Genomic DNA, 25,873 nt, shown 5'->3' with positions numbered 1-25,873 from the left:
TTCATTTCTGAATTAGATTTGAACTCGGGTAAAGTGGTCACAATGACATTCACTCGATCTATAATTCCACCGTGTGAGCCCATTTTAGGTTGACAAGTTTGTCCGGGCATTCATGTTGCTCGATGTTGCTTCAATGAAGTCCATGAGCAGGCATTGGAGTGTCTGTTTCCGTTTGTGATACTCCCCTTATATCTCTCTCTATCTGTCTATCAACTGTAGTTTGCTGCTTGGAAGGCTAAGACAAGCGTTGTATCCGGTTATCCACGTAAAGTCGTTTGAAGAAACCGCAATTGGTGCAGGGCCATCAAAGTGGCAGTGTACCTAGTTGTTGTAACGTCACTATAATCATATGGCAGCAGAAGAAAAACACCATACCGATGGCGAATTAGGACATTTGTCAGATTACACTTACACAGCTTACTCGATTTCCAACAAAATCAGTCGTCCAATCGAATCCAGAAAGCTGAAGTTTTCACATTAGCTAAGGTCTACGAAATTTAGTGCTCCTCCAATCGCGACAAGCAACGCTGGATAGGCCACAGGAAAAAAAAATGGTTGTTACGATATCTCAGAACAACTTCTCCACCATTTCAATAGAGATTTCAACTTGCAAGTGAAATCAGTTCGTGGCGAAAAGCCGGGAGGCACTGTATACCCATTTCATCCTTGTCGGGCATCCATGTCGGGCAGTATACTTCTCATGAATATCTAAGGTGATTGAACCCCTTTACCCTCCGGTTATTAAGTGAGCACATCACCGTTCTGGCACGAACGGCTGATTAGCAGCCTGAGTAACTCGCACTCATATGCGGTTCACGTCACACGGTCATGGGTTGACTGGCTCCTTGAAAGAGGAATTATTAGATAAAAGGCTTGTGCGGCTCGTGAGGTCTTTCTGAGAAGACTTAATGTTCGTAGTGTGATAGTGCCAAATTTCGACAGGAAGTTTACTTCGATTGAAATGTGGGCTCAATGTCAACCGAATTTTTGGCGTTCTCGAAGAAATGTCAAAAGTTAATAATCCTCTTCTCTGGTCTTGGAAAAGTGTGACGCTTACCAGGTTGGTCTGGGGAACTGCATTCTGTACAAGCTTGATGGGCATCGAGACAGCGCATCATAGTCCTTAAACGGTTGTACCTTAGTTTATTCACGGTAACTAACCTCTGGGGCACTAGTGGAATGTCATCCCACAGAAAAAGTTGCACGGCTGTTTGTTGCGGGCAGCGCGGTAATTGTCTTGAAGCCAAAGGGATGAAAGATAAGCCTACGCCGCTGTGTAAAAACAGCCTGTGCCGCCACATTTGAGTAGACCGGTTTCTCCCAACAAAGTCCTGCCTGTTGGCGGATCTTATCGCTTCGTTTTCTACATGTACGGAAAATGCCCTGAGGATGTTGTGAGCTAGTCAAATCTCGGAAAAACGAAGCCTCGCTTGAGATCCAGTATCTGACATAACTCTGTAATAATACCACTTTAACCTCATGAGAAATTTGGATGTCCGCTGAGCTAACCAGCACACTACTCCTTACTCCGTGTGTTTCTATAAGCACAAATCTCAGTGTGTCTCGATTGCAAAGGAGCTGTACCCTCCACGGTTGGGCAAACTTTCTACGCTCATTTGAGCAAGGAACTATTCTCCATGGTCATTCTTCAATAGCACTTCGCACTGTCTTCTCCCACATCTTTAGTCTTTATGCTCCACGAGACTACTGGAGTCCACATCAGTTGTGACCCCTCCTTCGTTCAGTTGCACTGGTGGCGTTTCAGATTTGCCTACTCTGATGTCGTCCTCCAAGCAAAGCACTTTGTTCTTCTGAAGGGACATGAGTTTGGCATTGCCTCCTTTCCCTCCATTCTTCACAGGAACACTTTCTGAGAGTGCAATAAAGTATGTACTATGTGCCTCTGTTGTAGTTTGTCGCTGATGACGATGTGTTTTCTATTGTGTAGTGAAAATTAGTTGTTGCTGAAATGTACAAACTGAATATTGCTTTGGTCAAGGTAAGCGCCGGTTGCATTCCCTCACAGTGGCTCGTCTCCTTCCACCTTATCATTGTTTTGCCGTTGTTGTCACCTTCGTGATACTGTCACCGGCTCTTTTGGCATGGAGCATGTGTCCTTGGTTGGGGGTTCGGATTGTCCAATGTGATCATCACATAGAGTCCATGAGTTTTATTGCTATCCCATCCCGTCAGCTACCCATCCTTTTTTTGACAGGACGACGCTTCAAGTACCGGTTACTGGTGGATTGTGGCATTCGGTGTTCTGTTTCTGATCCTATTCTTGACGCTAATTGGAGTCGTCATCTGCTGTGTGTTTCACTGGCGCCGTCGCAGCAAACCGGAGATGTTACCCATGCGACCGTGAGTTCCATGTGTTTAGTCAGTGTGTTTCTCCTGCGACTGAGGAGAAACACGTTTATGAGTTAGTCAGCACTTCATGTTCCAGTATATTTCTACTTTTTGGATTCTTTAGATGCAATGTGCAGTGAGCAGACTGACTGATTGACTTGTAAATGAATGGCAACAGAAAACTCCCACTGGTAGTCACTCTATGTCAGAAAGATTTTCATCTGGCTTTTAGTTCGCGGCCAAACGTCTGCTATTCATTAAACCCCTGAATGATCATGGGAGACCAGCTTTTGTTGGGCGATTGCTGATGAGTGTCTCTAGAAGTTGAACAGCGTAATAAAAAACAGCTATCAAGATTAATTCACTCTGTCTTGCAGACCTAAGAATTACCCAGAGAAGCGGTCGGAAGGGTCAGCCTAAGAACCGAAAAACATTGGAAAACACTCCTGGCAGTGGCCGTGAAAACTGCCAGTTACTCAAGCAATCGCAGAGGAAAAGATCCAAAAATTTACTGGAAGTTACGTCCCGTGCTTCGACAAGTGAAGCAAATCCAATAACAATTTAGCTGACCTTAACTGCTTAGCGTGACGACCAATATTATCGCCTCTATAGTAAAATATAGACTGCTGGCTTTCAACTGGAATTGAAGTCACAAACGGAATTTGGGAACAAAACATCCAGTTCTGAACCTCTACCTCTAATTCTTCTAATTTCGAAGAGAGTGGGCTCATACACATTTTGACAAAACTCGGTCACAACGTTTGGAAAATGAAAGAAGGCAGGGAAATGATAAACATTTACCTCCGCCTTAGAAGGATCTGTCAGATGTGAATGTTGACAACATTGGGTTATTAGTCTGATTGTTCACGCTTCCAACGAACATTATCCCGAATGAACTTATCAGCACTCATCACAGGCAGAGTCCTGGAAACAAAGCAGGATTCTGTCTAGGTTGTGGGTGTACTGACCATATAGTTATCTTGAGTAAAACAGGAAAAAAAAATGGTTGTTACGATATCTCAGAACAACTTCTCCACCATTTCAATAGAGATTTCAACTTGCAAGTGAAATCAGTTCGTGGCGAAAAGCCGGGAGGCACTGTATACCCATTTCATCCTTGTCGGGCATCCATGTCGGGCAGTATACTTCTCATGAATATCTAAGGTGATTGAACCCCTTTACCCTCCGGTTATTAAGTGAGCACATCACCGTTCTGGCACGAACGGCTGATTAGCAGCCTGAGTAACTCGCACTCATATGCGGTTCACGTCACACGGTCATGGGTTGACTGGCTCCTTGAAAGAGGAATTATTAGATAAAAGGCTTGTGCGGCTCGTGAGGTCTTTCTGAGAAGACTTAATGTTCGTAGTGTGATAGTGCCAAATTTCGACAGGAAGTTTACTTCGATTGAAATGTGGGCTCAATGTCAACCGAATTTTTGGCGTTCTCGAAGAAATGTCAAAAGTTAATAATCCTCTTCTCTGGTCTTGGAAAAGTGTGACGCTTACCAGGTTGGTCTGGGGAACTGCATTCTGTACAAGCTTGATGGGCATCGAGACAGCGCATCATAGTCCTTAAACGGTTGTACCTTAGTTTATTCACGGTAACTAACCTCTGGGGCACTAGTGGAATGTCATCCCACAGAAAAAGTTGCACGGCTGTTTGTTGCGGGCAGCGCGGTAATTGTCTTGAAGCCAAAGGGATGAAAGATAAGCCTACGCCGCTGTGTAAAAACAGCCTGTGCCGCCACATTTGAGTAGACCGGTTTCTCCCAACAAAGTCCTGCCTGTTGGCGGATCTTATCGCTTCGTTTTCTACATGTACGGAAAATGCCCTGAGGATGTTGTGAGCTAGTCAAATCTCGGAAAAACGAAGCCTCGCTTGAGATCCAGTATCTGACATAACTCTGTAATAATACCACTTTAACCTCATGAGAAATTTGGATGTCCGCTGAGCTAACCAGCACACTACTCCTTACTCCGTGTGTTTCTATAAGCACAAATCTCAGTGTGTCTCGATTGCAAAGGAGCTGTACCCTCCACGGTTGGGCAAACTTTCTAAGCTCATTTGAGCAAGGAACTATTCTCCATGGTCATTCTTCAATAGCACTTCGCACTGTCTTCTCCCACATCTTTAGTCTTTATGCTCCACGAGACTACTGGAGTCCACATCAGTTGTGACCCCTCCTTCGTTCAGTTGCACTGGTGGCGTTTCAGATTTGCCTACTCTGATGTCGTCCTCCAAGCAAAGCACTTTGTTCTTCTGAAGGGACATGAGTTTGGCATTGCCTCCTTTCCCTCCATTCTTCACAGGAACACTTTCTGAGAGTGCAATAAAGTATGTACTATGTGCCTCTGTTGTAGTTTGTCGCTGATGACGATGTGTTTTCTATTGTGTAGTGAAAATTAGTTGTTGCTGAAATGTACAAACTGAATATTGCTTTGGTCAAGGTAAGCGCCGGTTGCATTCCCTCACAGTGGCTCGTCTCCTTCCACCTTATCATTGTTTTGCCGTTGTTGTCACCTTCGTGATACTGTCACCGGCTCTTTTGGCATGGAGCATGTGTCCTTGGTTGGGGGTTCGGATTGTCCAATGTGATCATCACATAGAGTCCATGAGTTTTATTGCTATCCCATCCCGTCAGCTACCCATCCTTTTTTTGACAGGACGACGCTTCAAGTACCGGTTACTGGTGGATTGTGGCATTCGGTGTTCTGTTTCTGATCCTATTCTTGACGCTAATTGGAGTCGTCATCTGCTGTGTGTTTCACTGGCGCCGTCGCATCAAACCGGAGATGTTACCCATGCGACCGTGAGTTCCATGTGTTTAGTCAGTGTGTTTCTCCTGCGACTGAGGAGAAACACGTTTATGAGTTAGTCAGCACTTCATGTTCCAGTATATTTCTACTTTTTGGATTCTTTAGATGCAATGTGCAGTGAGCAGACTGACTGATTGACTTGTAAATGAATGGCAACAGAAAACTCCCACTGGTAGTCACTCTATGTCAGAAAGATTTTCATCTGGCTTTTAGTTCGCGGCCAAACGTCTGCTATTCATTAAACCCCTGAATGATCATGGGAGACCAGCTTTTGTTGGGCGATTGCTGATGAGTGTCTCTAGAAGTTGAACAGCGTAATAAAAAACAGCTATCAAGATTAATTCACTCTGTCTTGCAGACCTAAGAATTACCCAGAGAAGCGGTCGGAAGGGTCAGCCTAAGAACCGAAAAACATTGGAAAACACTCCTGGCAGTGGCCGTGAAAACTGCCAGTTACTCAAGCAATCGCAGAGGAAAAGATCCAAAAATTTACTGGAAGTTACGTCCCGTGCTTCGACAAGTGAAGCAAATCCAATAACAATTTAGCTGACCTTAACTGCTTAGCGTGACGACCAATATTATCGCCTCTATAGTAAAATATAGACTGCTGGCTTTCAACTGGAATTGAAGTCACAAACGGAATTTGGGAACAAAACATCCAGTTCTGAACCTCTACCTCTAATTCTTCTAATTTCGAAGAGAGTGGGCTCATACACATTTTGACAGAACTCGGTCACAACGTTTGGAAAATGAAAGAAGGCAGGGAAATGATGAACATTTACCTCCATCTTAGAAGGATCTGTCAGATGTGAATGTTGACAACATTGGGTTATTAGTCTGATTGTTCACGCTTCCAACGAACATTATCCCGAATGAACTTATCAGCACTCATCACAGGCAGAGTCCTGGAAACAAAGCAGGATTCTGTCTAGGTTGTGGGTGTACTGACCATATAGTTATCTTGAGTAAACGTCTGGAACACCAATAATTATCATCATCTTTGGTCTAAACTTTACTTTTGCTTTATTCGATTGGGCTACTTGCGGCTTCCCCTTATATGTCTTCCCCTTATATACGTTCCTTGCTTCTTTGTTACCATTCTCTAGCCTTAAACTTTGAAAACAATGGGCGCCTGAGTGTCTACAGAGAATGTCCTCTTGCGTTCATCAAAAGTGCTGTTCTCCAGTACTGTTGTTTATTATCTTCCCTTTTGACTTTAGTAATTAACTTTATTCTCAGGGGAACCCTTTCACTGTCCACTACCGTCGGTGTGGAGAATAGTTTAAAAATCTTAACTATGCAGCTGATATCGTACCACTTGTTCCAGCTTCCATGTGGGCACAAAATATACGGGATCCAAATGGTTGCCTCAAGCGATTCAGAATACGCCTTACACGAAGCGTTCTGGCAAGGCTAGGTCGGTGCTCCGCCAAAGCCTATCATGATATGAGAACAACAGGATATAGCAGACTGTTGGGTGGCAGAACTGCGGATGAACTGTTTGGTAGGACTGCCAAAGCCCGTCATAATTCCCTTAAACTTGGGTGTCTCCGGGGCTGATGTGACATTAGTCTGTCGGTTGCTCTGATTGCGTAGTTGTGAAGTTCGGCCATTGTGCGCTCAAGCTAAAGAGCCAATTGCGTTTAGCTATCAGCGCCTCCGAGTCACTGAACACGTAATAGTCTATCGTATTAGGAAGATTGAAGTGCGGCTAATGCTCTTCGCAGCAAATTCAGTGCATGTTATTTAATCAGCGACTTCCTTCGGCTGTGCTTCAGTTGTCAAACGATGGGTTGCTCTGTCGTGCTTGACCTGCTGAAACAGGTTTTGATTAGAAGACAAGATAGGCAACGCACAACTTCGGGACAAGATCTCAAGCTTAGAACAACGCGCTAACTCAGTGGTTGAGATCCCCATCGACATGAAAACCATGCTCAACTTCATTCTTCGAAGCATCAGTTAGATAGCTCTGCGCTTTCAGTTATCTCTAACCTCATACCAATCTAAATCGATTAAGTTGACTTGTGTATCATGTGTCTGTACTCCCCTGTAGTCGAGGCATCACGTGCCACAGAAAAGTTGAAGTACCCTCTTCCGTCACGCGGTCTCCTGCGTTGATTCCATGCAATAAACAGCCTTGTGATAGCTCTTCTCATTAGACTGTGTTTTGTCAGCAATGACATTGAATTAAATGTGGTGTAGCGTCATTATTGATGGAGAACATAAATACTAAGTTGCGAATATTACAGCCAACTAACCCTAAATGCAAATATCGATATTATGAACCAGTTTATTAACGAGGGCAAACTCCTACTTTATATTTTCGGGATATCTTGTTCTCTTACTCACTTGCTATGAATACCGATACGGCATGTCATTCTTTCGATGACTGTTTTGGTTCGGAAAATATGACGCACAGATCGTTTACGGTCAATCGCTTTTTTCCAGTAACATATACATCGTAAAAGGACGAAAATTGGTTTTCACGATAGAGATGCTGAATTAAACCTTCCTAATTATTTATTGCCTAGTAGACAGGATAATAAGAGGCAGAAAACGGTTGCTTACTGTGCTTCGTCGGCTCTAGTCTGTCGCACTCACAGTATTTGTCCCTGAACTTTTGTGCAAAATGTGATTTCCTGAATGATGCATACAATTTACTCACTCCGTGGCTAAGACACCCTTGGCAAGGTCAAAGTGTGATTTGTGGCACAACCGTCACGTTGGATAGTAACACATCAACAGTGTTTACTGCAAATACAGTGGTAAAAACTGTGGTAGATACCAGCAAACTCTTAGCACAATCCTTAAGAGAAAAAGCCTACTAATGAAAAATGTATGGAAACCGAATGGAACGATTAGTCGCCCACAGTTTATCAAACAGGCCGACTCCATTCGTAGCTAAAATTTAGGCGTTTTATTCGTGCAGCCAACACAATTCGGGCGTTCTACTTTGTGGATTGTTCAAAATCATGCTTTTAACAAACTTCATTCTTTCTTGCCTTGTTCTGTTGGATTTTGGCGACAGATTTTCTCCAAATTTTCAGACACAGAAGGACCGGCGCTGAAAAGCCCCTTTCTCTTACTAGAAGATAACATCAACCACATAACTGAGCATCAATTCGTAGCCCTTCATCCGTATTGGCCTACGTGAATGCAGTGAACATATCTCGTTAGGTGGGCGCTAATCAAACGCATGCAGTACGAAATCGGCCAATTTGTCAACCAAAAAAAAACGGCATATCCAACTGAAATCAGCCGGTCCATTTTTTTCACATGCGTAGAACGGTCGTCAGTTTTGAAATCAAATGAATTTTGGCAGCCTTATCGTTGGATGAGATACATGTTAGTCAGGTCAAATCTGGTTAGGTGCGCCGTCCAGCACAACAAATCGATGAACTTGTGGGTACCTTTTAGAAATGGTGTCATTGATTTCCTTGTTACCAACCCATTTACGCCAGGAAGAAAGTACCACCAGCAAACGAATTGCTCAACCAGACAATATGTTCATATTTGGTTATGTTGGTGTCTGCTCGAATGTGACTGATATTCACCACATTCAAACTCGAACAGAAAGTTTTTGCTATCAGTTGACGAACGAAGTGCTGACTTAGCTATTGCTGCACAATTCACCAAAAATGTGCACAACTTTACTCCGCTGTGTTAGCAAAATAAACGACTGAACAAAAATCTTGTGTGCGCCTGCTTTTTTGAGGTTATGCGAACATTGGTGTCGCAGTTGTCTCCCTCTGAGTAGACAACTTCACGGGGGAGGCCACCTTTAGTTCGTTTTTCAAAGACTGAATTGAATCGTAGGACTCTGAAGATAAAATACCCACATTTGCACTTCGGACCATTTTTCGCAACATGTTTTGTCCAAACTACCTTCTGGAGTGATTTTTGAAAAATCAATCAGCCCCACTTTTCCTCCAGCAAGCACGTTTTCCCAAAGGTTTGCCTGCTCCAAGTTCAAAACACATTTTACAGAAATCGCAAACCAAGTAATGATCGTTTGTATGTCTGCTGAGCTGAGCAATTTGATTATGAATGTTCCACTATCAATCGAAGTGGCATCACCGGTGACCAACCACCGACCCATCGCCACGCTCCACTACGCTCCCTGACTGGGCACTGATGATGTCACCTCGATTGGTGATGAAACGTTTGCAGTCACATTGCCCAGCTTAGCAAAGAAACAAACGATTATCTATGCTACATGTGCTAACAACGTTCTCCTCTATAGAAAACCAAGTAATTTCATTATGTGCGTCTTTGGGTTAGTCTTTTCAACATGCCATCACATGTGCAACTCGAAGATGAAGAATTGACCGGCTTTGGAGCCAACAGCACTGTGTGTTCTGTTGCACTGGAGAGTCACGTGCCACATGTCCAATATCTAGGCTTGGCTCAAGCGAACGCGTAGTTTGGAGAAACAGCTAAGAATGCTTAAGAGCGGATTCTCGCCACAGCGGCGTACATCGGGTAAAAGTGTAACTAAGCACGTCTATTTCACCCCATCACTTGAGTAATCAAGGTTGGGATCTTGTGAGTACCGAATGTCTTCTATCACGTGTATCTGAGTCGGTTAATTTGAAATATGACGAATTCTTACGCAGCATTACATCACTGAAAATATTTAAGATATTATCACTTTAGTAGCTGCGTGAGGTTGGATTTCTGTTGGTGTTTCAAACCCGGACAATGTGGCACTGGAGACAGTTACCTCTGTTGTCAAACGAGGAATGCCTCTAACTGAACACTGCTAAGTGAAGGGAGAAAATTCTTCGCAGCTTCAAGGAAATGTATTGATATGTATAGCTGGACATTCCCCAATACTTAACTGAACACACTGGGTCATTTTGTGGTGCTGGTGGATGTCTTCAGGAAATGAGGATGAATGTAATAAACTTGATCAGTGACAACTTGATTTGGCAACCACTTAAGTGGCATTGACAAAAGCATCCGGGCACGACGAAAATGCATCTTCATGTCTAATTTTACAACATCGATCGGAGGAATATTCTAGCTGATTTACGATATACGCTTCGAACCAGTCAAGAAAGGTATTACGTTGCCAACAGTAGCACAACATTATTCTCTAAAAGTATACCTAGTTGGTTTTTCATTAATTCGCTCTGTGGAGAAACCTTAGCTTGGTCCCTTCAGGGGCATTTGTCGTATGGTCTTGACAAGTTCGGTCACTCCCACCGCGCAGTCACATGTACTTACATGGTTTGTCCCACAAATTTGTGATCAGGTTGCGACAACACCCGAATTGCTGTGTTGTGCGGCATAGGGTCGATTTGATAGGCCACTGATATACAGTGGAAGAACGAAATTTAAAGTACCGGGAAAAATGACTTTTGATTTAATAGATATTCAGGCAAGGCGCTCAAGATCCGGAGAAGCCTATCGGAATTCGTAGCATTGCTGGATGAGACAGTGACCAGATTTGAGCTCACACCTAATCGACTTTTATCCAGCCAAAATTGTGTTTTGGCCGGATAGCCAGACAGCACAAAACAATCTGAGTTGTAGCGATTCACTGAAGCTGCATTCAGACCCCTCTTCGGCTTTGCAATGTCCTAACAAACTGACACTTTTTCTAATTGCCTATTGGTCTATTCGCCGAACTTGACAACTGGATTGCAAACGTTTCATCGACACTCGGGGTGACATCGTCGGCTCGGGATTTGAATGGGTGCGCACACTGCTGCAGCATGGCGTTAAAGCGATCGTTGTGAAAATATACAGCCCACCATTTTGTGCGTATGAGTGTTTTAGCACCCTCTGCGCAAGTTTGGCTCTAGCTAGAATATTCCCTTCCGGACGAATTCTGCTAGGGTCGCAACATGCGCAGTTTGTCGTCGCATTACACTGATTTCGCAGCGGCAGATTCCATAGTGAACACTCATTATTGAGGTGAGTATATGTGATCCGGTGACTGAAACTGTAGCAGCCTTAACCAAGGTGCATATGGTGCACTGTTTATAACTGATAAATTGACTTGACTTAATTAAGTGTATGTAAGCGGGTGTATGTGTACAGGGTGATGAGCAATATCAGCTCCTTATCATGTTTCTTCTTTGTTGCAGGCTTCCGGAACCCTACCACCATCAACCGAAGAGGTATAGCAGACCAAACAATATGGATTCCTGTAAAGGAAGTGTTTCAAACGCTCTTTACACCATCCAACCCGGTCCAACATCATTTCCATTGTTATATCCAACGCTTCCGAAAGAGGCTGACTGGGATACAATACCAAAAAGTCCTGCTGGTTGCTCAATACAAGATACAATGTACGAAGCACTTTCAGACCGGCATTCTGAATACGACTCCCTTGTGTTGCCCGGTGAAGATGAGTATGAAAAAACAGAGGAAACGCCAAAAAGTATGGATTCCGAAGCCCAAAACATCAACGAAAGTGAAAAATTGATGATCCCTACGTAAACCAAATAGATGACGCCAAGTTTAGAGCTCAAGTCGCTATCCGGTCCCTTATGTAAATCATTCCATCCGAAGACGAAGCTCCTCATTAAATGTGACGAATCAGTCTGGATATGTCGGGATATGTTAGGTTTTAGTGTCATTTGCCTTGATTTTAGTTCACTTCTCATTGCTGATACTTTTGCTTCTTCTTGGACAAATCAAAGCCTTTTTGAATATGATTTTTTCAAATGTATACATATTTTTCAAATGCATACAAGAAGTATCAAGTATTGCCATGCTCGTTTGAAGCATTTGTTTTCTTCACCGGGGATGGGGTTTCGGTACATGCCATTTTTATAATGGTATACATGACTTAACCTGCCAATCTTCGGATCCTGCAGAGTGTATCGTACACAGTGACACTATTTTCAATAAATTAAACTGTCACAACGTTGCTGAAGACTTCAACAGACCACGACCGTTTTCGCCATTCTTGTGGCACATCTGGTAGGCATGGTCCCCAAGTTTCCGTCAACCTTATACCCTACTTCAGCCAAATTGGACAGATTTTGGCAGATACACTCATTCGTATATCAGTTTGGTTTTCACCGGAGATTTAACTGAATCTTTCATTTTTTTTTAATCATAAACCAGAGATTTATTTGAGTCTCCCCTGAAGACCAAATTGATATGCAAATGGGTGCATTAGTCGTGAACCACTTTTACTTTTACCAAAGTAACCGATTTCATTAACGGAGTCGGGATCGGAAAGTGGTACTAGAGATTACTTTTAGGAGTAATGTTTAAACCAGAGTTTATTTGAGTCTCCCCTGAAGACCAAATTGATATGCAAATGGGTGCATTAGTCGTGAACCACTTTTACTTTTACCAAAGTAACCGATTTCATTAACGGAGTCGGGATCGGAAAGTGGTACTAGAGATTACTTTTAGGAGTAATGTTATCTCACTATCCTGAGTGCGAATGGTGGCTGATTTTGCAATAGTCGGCGCCCTGATTTTTGTCTGCTGTGATGTTTTCCAACTGATTTCTGACAGAACGGGAAGTGCTGTGGCGCTAGGGCTTTGGTGCCCTGTGTGTTTCGAGGAAGCACTAATGAACCGCTGCCAACCAACCAAAAAGGTCTTCTATGACGCTGGGTTTGGTGCTGGCATCCTTGTGATTTTGTAAGCTCCACGGTGGCAAGTAAGTTCACTGGAGTGCAACAGTTAAAGTTTATCTGTTGGCTGGATGTACAAAATGTGAGCTTTAGTACCGGAAGGAAAAATGAGTTTTTCTAGCGTCTGGTTCTTTTTTTCCAGGCATGATGTCCAACAAGACGAACTATTTAAGCTTTACAATGCAGTCCTCCTCCCCATTTTCCTTATGCCTGAAGAAGGACGCTGGAGGACTGGTATTAAACTTAGGGAGGAACCACGTTGGTTCTAGGGGCCTTCATTGGAAGGTATGAGTTTAGTCTCCTACCAAAAAATACTAAATTCAATGTAGTTTTTCACCGTAATCGGTGCAAATAGCCCGAATCCGTTATAACAGACGTTGAAATTGCCGGGAATTGCAGTGCATTTTTTCGACATATCTTCATAATTTTCTAGGATACTACTCACTGACACGTAACTCATCGGAATATGGTTACTGAAACATGTTATCCTAAGGAGAAGGCAGGCCGTAACTTTCACTAAATCCTCTATGCATAAACCGCAACTAAAATGCACTTACTTCACTGAAATGTGAAATTTAATACTTCCGGCTACCTAGTCGTGACATCCTTAAAAGCTTCCGCATGAATACTTACGTAGCTTTATTCTTTCGCTTAAAAAGTCTGGTCTTCCTTTTTCCTGGTAGCCACGAATTGTGAGAAGAAGCGTTTCATTCAGAAACGCTGTCGTTTGCTGCAGTGTATGTGTCCCACTCATCGTATATCTCAGGATAACGCCTCACCATTCCACCGTCTTGCACGCAAAAATGTAGGCAGGCGGACGGTGATAAATACTTAAAGGCGGATGTTTAATTAGACTTCTTCGCCGGACATTAACTTTTAAGATTACGACACATTCACATTGAATCAACAGATGTCTGGTTGAATTTCGATCAAATCTGTTCCCAACAGAATTTTCTGTCGCCAGTTGGCATTTCTGCTTTAGTTGCTTTGTCTTACTTAAGTGTATCAATGTTAGTCAAGTCATAGTTTTTAATCAAGCGGTACTTTTTATTGGCTTCCGTGAGACCAAACGTCACTGGCACGCAGCACTCGACCTACAGCCAGGGAGCCATCTTTAAAAAATATCACCTCTTCGGCACATTTAAGAAGCATATCAGAAAGCAGATTTGACATGTAGTTTCACGGTTTGTTTGTTTTCTTGGGTCGCATTCGCGCGTGAACAGATTAAATGTGAGCAAGATAACTGTAAAATAGTAAGTACAGCCAACGGTTGAATCGACAACACTCTTCTGACTGGTAATCACCCTGGTTGTCCGTAAGTCCGGAATTCGTGCTTTGGTATTTCCCGCTCCAAATCACCACAATGGAATTTCCTGTAGATTTGGTCTTCTCCTAACTGGTGTACTGGTCTTATCTTGTTCGGAAGTTGTGGAAAACCACGCACTTTGATTTCCAGCCAAATTTGGTCTTAGCATGTATTCAGGTGGGCTAGGAAAAGTCTTTCATAACGGCCTATGCAAGGCTGGAGTTCAAATCGGATTCTCCAGTCAATAGTAGTCAGACTCTGGACGCCTGCGCACATTAAGGCTTCACAGAGGGTTTACGCAAGCCTAATGGGGTTCTGTGTGCAGGTCCATATCACCGACATGAACACAAGTGAACAAGATCATCGGACGAACACTCAGAGGCCTGTCACAAGCCATCAGTAAGCCTAGACATAACGGCAAGACAGTTAACGCCAGCGCCAGTACCTGTTTGTCATCAAGTTACCGGCGTCATCCATCAATTCAGCGTAAAACCGCATCTCTTTCAGTAGAGTACCGTGCTTGTGGCATCGAAGACCACCTACCACTCGATGCGTCATTTTAGAACACTAAAGCCTGGTGACTCACAGGGTGCACAACTCTGGGAGCTGACGATGTTGTCTTTAGGTATGCAATAATGTCTGTGAAGAGAAANCCTACATATAAACTTTGAAAACCTAAAGATGACATGCGAGTGAAATCCTCAGTCTTCTCCGAGTATTTTCCACTCCTGAGGGCTTCACGCCTACCAAATTTCAACCTATCTCTTTTCGCAACATGTTGAATTTACACCCCGGTGCTTTGCGGTCTTCATAAAGCATATCGTTTGTGTTCAATTTTGCAACAGGATCAATTAATTCGTGAACAAGTCTTGGTCTTCAGATGATTGCCTATCAAAAGCTCGTAATGATGGAAAGATAAACGTGAACATCAGAGCATCACGTGACACTTGTCAGCCGTGTTTGTAAAAAAATGAGTGTTGAGTGAATGAATGAGGAGGGGGTGTAGGAGATGCTTTTTGGTCACGGATTTGAGTTGCGTGTACCAAAGAATGAGTCTTGGTTCCCCCGGTGACCAATGGATTGCGGGCAACTGTTCAGCAAACCATAAAATCTGGATGAACTGACACAAATCGCGTGAAGTGACCTTGACAGCTGCCAAGCGAAACCTAAGAAAAACGAATACGACAGATGAACGTGTCAAAACCCTTCGAAAGGTCACCTGTCTTGTAGAGAGCCAGAAATTCTTATGCTCACTCACCATTTTGGACTTTCAAAACCTTATAGCGAAAATTTCATCCAAATAACCAGTGCCGATCTGTGCCATCCGCAAAATTTTCGATTCCACGGACTTGAGTTTTAGAGTACGCTTTCCCATAACCTCATCAGTTCTGAAGTAGAAAAATAAGTGAAGAATGAGACACCCTTGGTAGACTCCAAAACATTTGAAGAAAGCTCCTGGTTGGCGAATGCACACTCATTTGCAAACTAATTTGTTTTTTTGAGAGATTCACCTGGAACTCAGCTGAATCTCTCGTTTGTGATGTTTCCAGGCAACGAAGGAACAAAATTAGTTTGCAAACGAGTGTATATTCGCTAAGTTCGTGCAATTTGTTTCAACTAGAACATCAGCTTGACGGAAACTCGGGGACTGCGCCTACCTGATGAGCCCCAAAAGGGGCAAAACTGGTCGTGGGATGTCGACGGATTTTCAGCAACCTTACGAGTAGTGCATTACAAAGCTCCTGGTTGTTCACTGACAACGATTTAACAACAACAGCAACAACTTCTTTACTAAAAATACTGAGGGTGAATCCGTAATACATCTTATTAAAGACGTGACTGCTGGTCGATCAGAGTGTAATCATGCTCTTCATTTTGCACGCCGGCGACGAAAATTCACAAAACAAACCAGATGCCTTTGAACCGCAAATGACCTGCATTTTTGCCTTATAACTGGGGCGGAGGTATAGGAGTAAGCGGCTTAATTCCAAATTTAGCCCTTGCTAACACGACCACTGAAAGTTTCTCCCATTGGTTATGCGCGAACGGCTTCGGGGTGATCACGGCTTTTAGTGATCACAAAGACTTGGATACATTAGCGCCTTCCTATAGGAAAATTCAAGCACACGCACACATGCGTACAGCTAGGCAGTACAGATCGCAATCCAGGGCTTTGTTTATCCAACTTGTCGTTCGCGTGCGTGCTGTGTAGTAGTTATCGCTTGTGCGGTTTGTGTGAAGATGTGAGCTGAAATTATTGAAACTGTTGACGCTGATATCGTTTGATATATGACCCGGTTAGGTCGAGTAGCCCCAATTGTGGAGGGTAGGGTCACGTGAACTCGTGTGAATAATGTGTCAGTTCAGGTTACCTCAGCAACACATACGGATATAATTGGACGTTCGCACACAGCCTGTGGTGAGTTAATCCACAGCGTGAAAGCAACAGATTGGCCAAATATAGTAAGGATGCATTCTGGTATCGACGCCTGTTGACTGAGAAGCAACTGTAGCCGAATTCATGATACAATCGGCCTCGGTTTGTCTTCCAATTAAGGCATAGGAATACACTGAAAAGTGGAGATACTGGCCACTGGAAATTTATGTGAATGTAATTAGGGGGGTGACCTTTGCATGTGGTCAGTACTCAACAAAGACTCACAATACAGTGAGTGGTTGCTCGACACAAATAAACTACTTTCTGACGAAACCAAAACCAGAACGAATAGGGTAAGGACTGAAACAGTGGTCACGAGTTGCTGTTAGTGGACTAATTCAGGTTCGCTGGAAGCTGATTTTCGAGCGTCCTGCAGGATAGTTCCAGAACAGTTACCACCCGGTGGCTGAGGTTGCAAATCTGAACGACAAACTATTCTTATTCGAAGCACAGCATATTTACGACAAACGTTACTGAATGGCAAAAGAAAGAAAGTCGTAGCCTGCTGGGATAGTAGAAGACGGCTCAACAGACCAGTTATGAAATATCACTGGGAGCTTTTACAGTGAATCATTCTTTAGAGGACGCATGCTGCACTTTAATGCAGTGCCATATGTATGTGATGAACATTGGGACACCGCATTCAGTCTGTAGAACGCTCTACCGGTCAGCGTGCAGTCATATGCAAGGTCACATCACGTGGTTACGCGTTGACTTTCTAAGTGCGAGTTTACCACACTGTTGATCAGCCGCTCATAGCCGCACGGGTTGTCTTCAGTGAGTCCGAAAGTTGAACCTGTATCTCCCTGAAGGTATGTGAGATGCGCAATCCTGATGATTCCCAATAGGGAACAAATAGCCAAACAGTTCTTTCAGGCTTTTCGGCGCAGGTTGATTTTATTTGTAAGAGAAATTTCTCCTCATACTACCAACATTCTCTGAATTAGTTGTGCTAGTAGGGATGAACTAAAGCTTTAGTTGCACAGAACGTGCCCGAATCCAGTGTGAATTTGAAGGAAGATAAAGTGTTTTGAAAACACACATTGGGACTAAGGTCATCTTTCCGGTCTGGGGCAGCCCAACTTCTTCGGTGCTAGAAGAAATTCAAAATTTGGCGCCAAATACAGAGTGCGTTGTCTAGATGACTTCCAGTCTTCTGTAATTGTCTTCTGCTGAAACTCTACTTCGATGTCCATTAAAGCTTTTAGAGATGAACCTTAATAGAGAACACCATCATGTAACGTCTTCCAGTATATTGAACAGACAAGAGTGCAAACAAGATGAACACCAAATGTTTTTGATTTAATATTTTACATTGCGGAGGACCATATATGTTGCCTGGTGCAATTGAAACCTATGGCTATTCACAAGGAGAAAATACGCTAAAGGTTACCAGCACTCAATAACGCGCGTGATTGTTGTTTTCCGATCTGGTGGGGTTCAAACAAAGATCGGCCAAACTTGATTAACTGACTCCACTGGGTCAGAACTTTGACACAATGTAATACTCTGCAACCAACGGATTATAGAAACTAATCGAGAGAATAAGGTCCTTGTCGAGGAGACGCCACCCGACAGAGGCTGCTTCTTAGACAGGCTCCGATATTCCGCAACGATTGAAGAGCATAAACGGCTGTGGGGCCACTCCCGACTATGCTGATTGTAAAAGTATGTATAAATCTCTTTTCCAAGATTTGAAATCTGATTCAGAAACCATATGAAGAACTGGTGACATTTTTTCTCACTGGATACTCCAAAACTGGCGAACAAGGAAAGGGAAATCTATGAACAGATTCTGATTCCGTGACTGAAGATGACAAACTGAGACCATGGGTACTATAGTGGGCAGTGGGTGTAGGTTTCTGCCAAGTAAGACAACCTGGGGAGGGAAGAATTCCAGCGGTGTGGGGCGATTTTCACATCACCTCCAAAGCTGTAGAAGAAGTTCTTTTGTTCTTGAGTGCTAAAAACGTCACGAGCTTAGATGAGCTTCCTCGCCACTTCCCGAAGCATCTGGAAACATTACTCTCTGATGCTCTTTGAAGACGATGGTCAGTTACCGTTACAGTAGAAAACGGCAGCAGTGTAAGTTGTGTTTTGGGGGAGCTAGACAAGGTCTACTGAATTACAAATCAATAATTCTTACATCTGTAGTCTACAGTGGTAGAAAGGCTTATCGATGACGAAATTGTGCCTTATTTCGAAAGTAATAACCTTTGATTTATGTATGCGTACACGCTTTTCCAGACTTTATTGTAAACTTGGAACACGCCTATTACGGAAACCAATAATGCCACATTTTCTTTACGTGGTATCCCGAAATTGATTCACATTGCCAGATGGGTAGAAACTCGAGTAGATCTCGGAAACTCTGGCATACGAAGTCCATTTCATCATAAAGATGTCGGACTCAGACATGCTAACAAAACTGCTCTTATGTCACATACCACCGATCTTCACGAATATTTCCGACGAACTGACGTTCTCTATTCCCTATTATCAGTCTGAAAGACACGAAATGGGTGCGCCCACCTGAGTACGTGAGTAATTCTTAGTTTATTACGTTACATTCATGTAAGAATACCTGTGTTGCTATTTTGTAACATAATCATCGGACACCAAATCGTCTCCATTTATCCGTTGTGGGTTTCAGCCAATCGTATGGCTGGTAGGGTAAGTGAAACCATAAATGTAGCGCCTCTGTTGATAACTGATGAGCTTAACGTTTTAAATCCCACTGGAAATCAGGATGCTCCAATGTGGTTACCTTCTTATTCCCATTCTACTATTTGTAACTCAATCCGAAGGCAATGTGCGTAAGTGGAAATTTCTCATTTAATTGAACTTTTGAAGCGGAATTTCAGCACTTTGCGCGGTTAGTGTTAAATCAGGGAGAGTTTTGTGTCTTTCCCCAACATACAACATCACTTATTCATTGGCTAAGGTCCCCCAGTTGTAATTTACGAGGTGAAACATTGGCAGATATTCATCACATTGATTCCTCTCCGTTTTCACATAAACAATACGCCTGTTAGAGAGTTCAATAAGTTTGATTCTGAATCCGTTCGATCTTCCAGCACCACTGGGGTGAAATATACCCCCAGGCATTAATATAAAACTACCACTATTTGCCCAAGAGACTACTGCTTACAAGTCAGATGGGACGACTTTCAGCCTTGGATTACACGAACATGTTTCAAAGAACTTGTATAAAAGTACCAACTAACGGAAATGACCACTTTCGAATGCTGCCACAATGAAAGCCCTCCGATAATGAATTTCGACCATTTTAACTCGAATTCTCCACAGAACGTTTTATGGAACTATAAGTGAATGTATGATGATGATGTGCCACAAGGGCTTTGAGATTTAAACTTATTGTACAGTGTGGGTTCTCAAGCAGGCTTAAAAGACAAAGGCAAGTTGGCTAATTCGATAACTTTTACTCTGCGAAGTAAGGCGCAGCTGTTGGCGGAGTGGGGGTATAATCTACTGCTGAGACCTACTGAAATATTCCATTTTCCTTCGTGTCCCGCAAATAAGTGGCAATACTCATTGTGCGATTCTGTGCATTAGAGTCCCAGATGTTGATCACTGTTCATTCCTCGTCCGTTATTTAGAAGAAACTCCGTTTAGTCTACGAATATTCCTGTCTTCTGTAATAGAAGTGAGGGTACATTGACTATGCTTGTTTAATATCACGATTCTCCTCCCCTGCAACTTAAAAACAGATCCTGGAATGCTGCCTCGCCTAAGCCTCCAGCATGTAATATTAGATTGTTCTAAAGGTAATGGTAAAACAAGGACGTTGTAACGTTGATTACGCTTGATGCGATGAGCTTTTGCATCTAGTTCAATTCTTTTGGCTCTCAGTGGATATTTACGGTGTCTGGAGAACGCTACGAGAGAATTTTGATGAAAGGATAGGGTTCCTGTGCCCCGATGCGCTTGTCTTCATGACCCCACCCAGAATAATTTAATCAGAATAAAAAAGCAAACTGGAGCTGCCTGACGCGTAGCAAATGACGAAAGTATGACGACTGATGTGGAATCTTCCACAGGCCCACTGGTGACGTAGGATGGTTGTTTTAACGAATGATTGCAAACCAAATGTTGATACTAAGCAAATGTATAAACTAGCAAGTGTACATGAGCTGAGACAGATAGTTGTTGAATTGGCTATTTAGTCAGAGCGTAAGGTGATCTCCAAAGTAGTTGCTTTTCTACTCTCCAGTGAGGCCTCGCCCACTTCAGCTGTCAACAAACTTTTCGCGTTACAAGTGTGATAGTTGAACGAGTGAGCATTCTAGTGACTTTAGAGATTCCATCAATTAGTAACACCAACAAACTGCCTGGTTTCCATCTATTAACATGTATGAAACTTCATCGAAAATGTTTACACTGTTAATGCGATAGCAAATGATGCTATGATAACTTTCAAATTATTGTGAACAACTTACCGATGGCTGTGGTACTGTGGCTATATATTCCAAAAGCTGATAAAATCAGCTCACTCGTGTACACATTCAATGGGCAAGACCAAGTTTGCCGGGGCCAAGCTACCGACTTCGAAGGGCGAAGAGGTAGGTGAACGAATCAGCTGCTTAGAAGGCAAAATTCCACCGAAGTGCCTAATCGGTAAAACTGGAAACTCGTTCGACGCGTCAGATGATCTTGAAAACCGCTGACTGTGTATCAGTGAGGCCATCAAAATCATAGTAAAATGAGAACTTCAGGCTGTCAAGTTCGGTGATTTCCAGGCTCACTTTCCCACTTTTAAATGCTTGACTACACAGATATCTTGTTCGTATAATTAGTAGATCTTATCATTGACACACCTAATTGCGATTGAAGCTGACTTGTTTAACATGTATTAATCATCCCCCGAAGTTGTCCAGAGGCTAAAACTATACTATGGTACCATATTCATAGAACAAGCAACAAAGTTAGACGTATCGCGTAACATTCACACTGGAGTCAGCGATACGGCAAGACGGATTGAGTTTTTCGAACACCCATCAAGGAGTTTCTGGAAAAGTTTGATAACAATCGGTAGGTTTATTGCTGGGCATCTTTCTGCTTTTGACACAAAAGCTTGGTCAGGCAAGTGAATAGGCTACGAATATTGCACCATCAGAGCGGAGAGCGGCGAAAACACTGAGATAGGTAGACATTATTGCCATTACCAAGGCCGATAAAGATAAAGCCGCAGTAGTTGATGAACAAGAGCGACTGTCTTCAAAAGGTCAGGTAACACATCGCCGATGGATCCTATCGATAAATTACCGGTAGCAGTATTACTTCAACAATGAATAAGAGTAAGGTTGAAGTTGGGAGATATTTAAGATCCGTAATAAACCACTTAGGGCAAGGTAAGTAGCATCGGTTGTACGTAAAAAGTGCGATTTAACGACGACTCTACGGACTGTCAAAAATTCACAAGACAGATGTTCCGATAAGACCAATAGTGGATGGTATAGGCTCGGCACCACATGAGCTAGCCAGATACTTAGCTGGTATACTAAAATCACCCACAGGAAAACCAAACACCCTTACTTGGGATTCGTACGACGTTGCCAATAAGGTCACAGGGCTTCGTTTGAAGACGGACGAAGTCCTCGTGAGTTTTGACGTAATCTCAAAGTACACAAACATCCCTAGGACAGGCGCTCTGGAGGTAATTAAGAGGTTGTTGCTGGCAGACACGACACTTGAGAAATGGACACAGCTCTCGCTGGATGAAATGGTTGAGGGTATAAGAGTGTGTTTGAATTTCGATCAGTTTGTTTTTGACAAAATTGTTCATTCACAAGAACAAGGTCTTCCAATGGGATCTCCAAAATCCCCAGTTTCAGCTAATATTTATATGGAGGAGTTCGAACAAATGGCCTTGGCCCAATATCATCGTCCATCAAAAGTTTTTTTGGTGTTATGTGGACGACACGTCTGTCGTAATCAAACGAGATGACGTGAAAAACTTCCACGACTATCTTAGTAGTTCAAATCCACACATCAATTTTAGCATGGAGATAGAGTCCTCCTCGGGGACATTATCCTTTCTGGACTGTATGACACATAAGAATGGTGGAAAATTAGAAACTACTATCTACCAGAAACCAGCAGACACAGGAACCGTCTTAAACTCATCAGCACACCCAAAATATTTGTACGCCGGTACTGTCTCATCGGTGTTTAGCTGAGTCAGAGCGCTGTGCACAGAAGAGATCCACGGAACGGCAGCTCAAATCGAGATTGCCAACAGACTTCAAGAAATAGGATACCCAGTGGGTATGATCAGGCGTTAATTAAGAAGGATATTGGCGGGCAGTAAGGATTGGCATAGTAGTCATTCCATATAAAGCAGCAAAATCGGAGGTTATTCGAAGACTGATGAACTTAGCCAACTCTCGAGTAGCTTAGCTTTAGTAACAACGATACGCTCAGTTTTGGTACAGGTGAATGATCCTTCTTGCCGTTGAAAGGACGAGGGAATTTGTGTATAAAACGCATTGAAATGATTGCACTATGGTTTACACAGGACAAACTGTCAGGGAATTGCACAGCAGAATTGGCGAGAATAAAAGGAGGATGCACAAACCTCAACGGATGCGGAAGAATACCAGACGCTGGTCAAAGTCTCAGCGATGGCGGTACAGGCACGGGACAGAGTAGATTCGGACAATATGGAAGTTTTAAGACGGGAAGTGCTATTCACATCACAGCGGCTGATAGCCGAGGCGATGGAAATTACCAGGCATCACAGCGTGAACAGCATGGAGGGTGTGGAAGTGGCGAGCGTATGGAAAGCGGTTTTACCCAAGCCGAGTTGACATATGACGGTGTGTGTTTGCCAGTTCACGCAGAATCATTAGGAATAACGGGGTTGAAATCCCAAACTGATCAAAGTTCACAGAGTCTCTCTTACACATCTATCATAGCACTAGCTCATCCACACAGACCGGTAGAAAGTGCAAACGACGTTCATCACGTGAACTTAACTAGAAGAACTAGACTTTAGGCTACTTTCCCCATCGGCCTAACAATTGGTCACACCCTAGCCTACAAAATCCCTCGATCGACACATAACAGAAATTTAGATTGCGCCAGCTGATTGGTTGTCCTCCCACCTTAAATCTCAAACAGCTTCGTAACCTAGTCACTTGGCCTGACAACGACTTTGTTCCAAAAGCAAAAATTTGTCCAGCAATAAGCTTATTGGTTGTTACCGAACCTTTCCGAAAGGGGTAGATTCTGTTTTGTTGAGTTCCCTGCTCTTCACAAGAATTGGGTCACAGCTTCTAGCAAAAGGTACTGTGCTGGTCAGTTTCCTGGATTATTTCAGCTTAGTGTATGTTCTGTTTTCAATGTTTTCAGTATATGTCGGCCAAGAAGATCTTTTTATGATCTATCAACATGTTTCAGTCTGGCAGGCATAAAACTATGAAGTAATCATATTTTCCCTGCGAGTGTGAACTACACTCGATATGACAAGTGATAGTTTAGTGAAATTCAGCATAATATACTATACGATTCTTCATCCATTCAGTGGTCCCCCAAGATATCAAGTAACTGGGCTGTGATCAGTTTAGTTCTGATTTTTGAGTGTCGTTCGGAGGTTCGGATGGAACGAACTATAGTGTTAAGTGATGAAGAACGAAAACGTACAAGAGCACCATACTTACCGACAGGTGTGGGGCATCAAAACTTTCATGATCAATAGAGTTTTTGAATAAATCGGTTGCCGATTCCTTGTTATATCATTTATCTGTGAAGGTATAGCTACACGGGACCACGCCAGATTACATTGATTAGGATATGTCATCAATCTAATTTGAACATCAGCACACCCAAAATATTTGTACGCCGGTACTGTCTCATCGGTGTTTAGCTGAGTCAGAGCGCTGTGCACAGAAGAGATCCACGGAACGGCAGCTCAAATCGAGATTGCCAACAGACTTCAAGAAATAGGATACCCAGTGGGTATGATCAGGCGTTAATTAAGAAGGATATTGGCGGGCAGAAAGTTCAAGCGACGTTCAAGAGGAATCATCAGGTGAACCAAATCAGCAGCACTAGACCCTAGGCTGCACCCAAACATCGGCCACACACTTGTTCACCCACTCTAACACACAAAAAATCGGAGGTTATTCGAAGACTGATGAACTTAGCCAACTCTCGAGTAGCTTTTCAGAAGAGAAAAATGCTACGCTCAGTTTTGGTGCAATATCGACCGACACCCAACCGACATTTAGCTTGACTTAGCTAATTGGTTCGACCAACCACAGAACCTAGTCACTTGGCATGACCAAGTTTTTCTGTCAAAAGCGAAACGTTGTCCAGCAATAAATCTACCGACGGTTACCAAACTTTTCCGAGAACAATGACTAGTCAGTCGGTTCCAAGCTTTTTTCAACTGAGTATACCCATCAAGGAGACTTGGTGTATTTTTAAAAGAGGTATAGGATAGCCGTAATACAAGTGAGTATTGGGACTAGGACTAATCGATAGATAAAAAAAGTACATCCAACTGACTTCGCGATCACGTTATCAGGGAAAATCCATTTGTATGATTTATAACTGGCTTTCAAATTAGGTAGCTTTCAAAGGATGACGCGTGATGAGTTTTTCGTGGAGTCTTTACATTATCAGAGAAATTGACGTACTGATTTGGTAGAAACTTCAGTTGGCCGGCCAGTTACTTCATTTTCAGACAAATACGTTCTTTCTGAAAGACTACCTCATGTTGTTTATTCCGGATAATTTCATACTTTCCGACGTGGTTCCTGTGAGTGAAAAAAGCATCTTCGTTCGGGCGTAGCTTGCCACAATGTTGTATTTGTTGGTGCTTGTAGAAATGTGTTCATTCCAGCAGCCCTTAATGGAATTGGTCTTCCGATATAAATGTAGTGCAATTCATGCTTAGAATCACTCTGTTTGGACATTCGATTCGGTTGCTTATTCCGAGATGACTACATGGGTTACTCATTGTCCTGAATTCTCTAAGGCACTGCTACTTTCGTTTTCTTCCTGTTGTCATTTTTCTTTTCATTGCCCATTCATTGGGTTTCAGTTCAGTTCCATATTCATCCAAAATCGACGATATTGTGCGTGTTCATCCCTATATCCCACTGAAAACTGTGCCAACTCAAAAATAAGTTTGTTTTTGGTCTTTATGTGGTTCAGAATAACACTTGATATTTTTCAGAAGCAGCTTAACTTAGTCCTTGTATCCCATGTAGACTTTGTCCGTGAACTGAGGAAAGCCCGGTTTACCCGAAATTGAATTTGTCCTCACCGATGCCTTGCTGGCGTAGCAAAGTAATGCACCAGCTCGTACGCAGTGAACACCATCCAA

General features: G+C 43.0%; 3 protein-coding genes across 3 annotated transcripts in view; 1 reads left to right on the top strand and 2 right to left on the bottom strand.

Annotated features, from left to right (window-relative positions):
- Positions 1 to 11,892, top strand: part of T265_10571 (hypothetical protein) — a gene marked incomplete at both ends in the record, with an annotated part of 30,992 nt that extends 19,100 nt beyond the window's left edge. Inside the window, 3 exons of the mRNA XM_009176982.1 lie at positions 2,230 to 2,361; positions 5,016 to 5,161; positions 11,264 to 11,892. Of these exons, the coding sequence (XP_009175246.1) occupies positions 2,230 to 2,361; positions 5,016 to 5,161; positions 11,264 to 11,618 (633 nt within the window). The remainder of the gene's footprint in view (positions 1 to 2,229; positions 2,362 to 5,015; positions 5,162 to 11,263) is intronic.
- On the bottom strand, positions 1,683 to 3,918 carry T265_10573 (hypothetical protein; the record flags this gene model as incomplete). The annotated part of the gene is made up of 2 exons (XM_009176983.1): positions 1,683 to 1,870; positions 3,858 to 3,918. 2 exons carry the CDS (start codon positions 3,916 to 3,918, stop codon positions 1,683 to 1,685), a joined length of 249 nt encoding a protein of 82 aa, XP_009175247.1.
- The window catches only part of T265_10572 (hypothetical protein), a gene marked incomplete at both ends in the record, with an annotated part of 26,340 nt that continues 4,949 nt past the window's right edge, over positions 4,483 to 25,873 (bottom strand). Inside the window, 2 exons of the mRNA XM_009176981.1 lie at positions 4,483 to 4,670; positions 15,387 to 15,469. Of these exons, the coding sequence (XP_009175245.1) occupies positions 4,483 to 4,670; positions 15,387 to 15,469 (271 nt within the window). The remainder of the gene's footprint in view (positions 4,671 to 15,386; positions 15,470 to 25,873) is intronic.

The sequence above is a fragment of the Opisthorchis viverrini genome, assembly GCF_000715545.1.
Source record: "Opisthorchis viverrini unplaced genomic scaffold opera_v5_381, whole genome shotgun sequence".
In the NCBI taxonomy this organism is placed as follows: domain Eukaryota; kingdom Metazoa; phylum Platyhelminthes; class Trematoda; order Opisthorchiida; family Opisthorchiidae; genus Opisthorchis; species Opisthorchis viverrini.
Note: the sequence above shows the minus strand (reverse complement) of the source record. Positions and strands in the feature narration are given on the sequence as shown.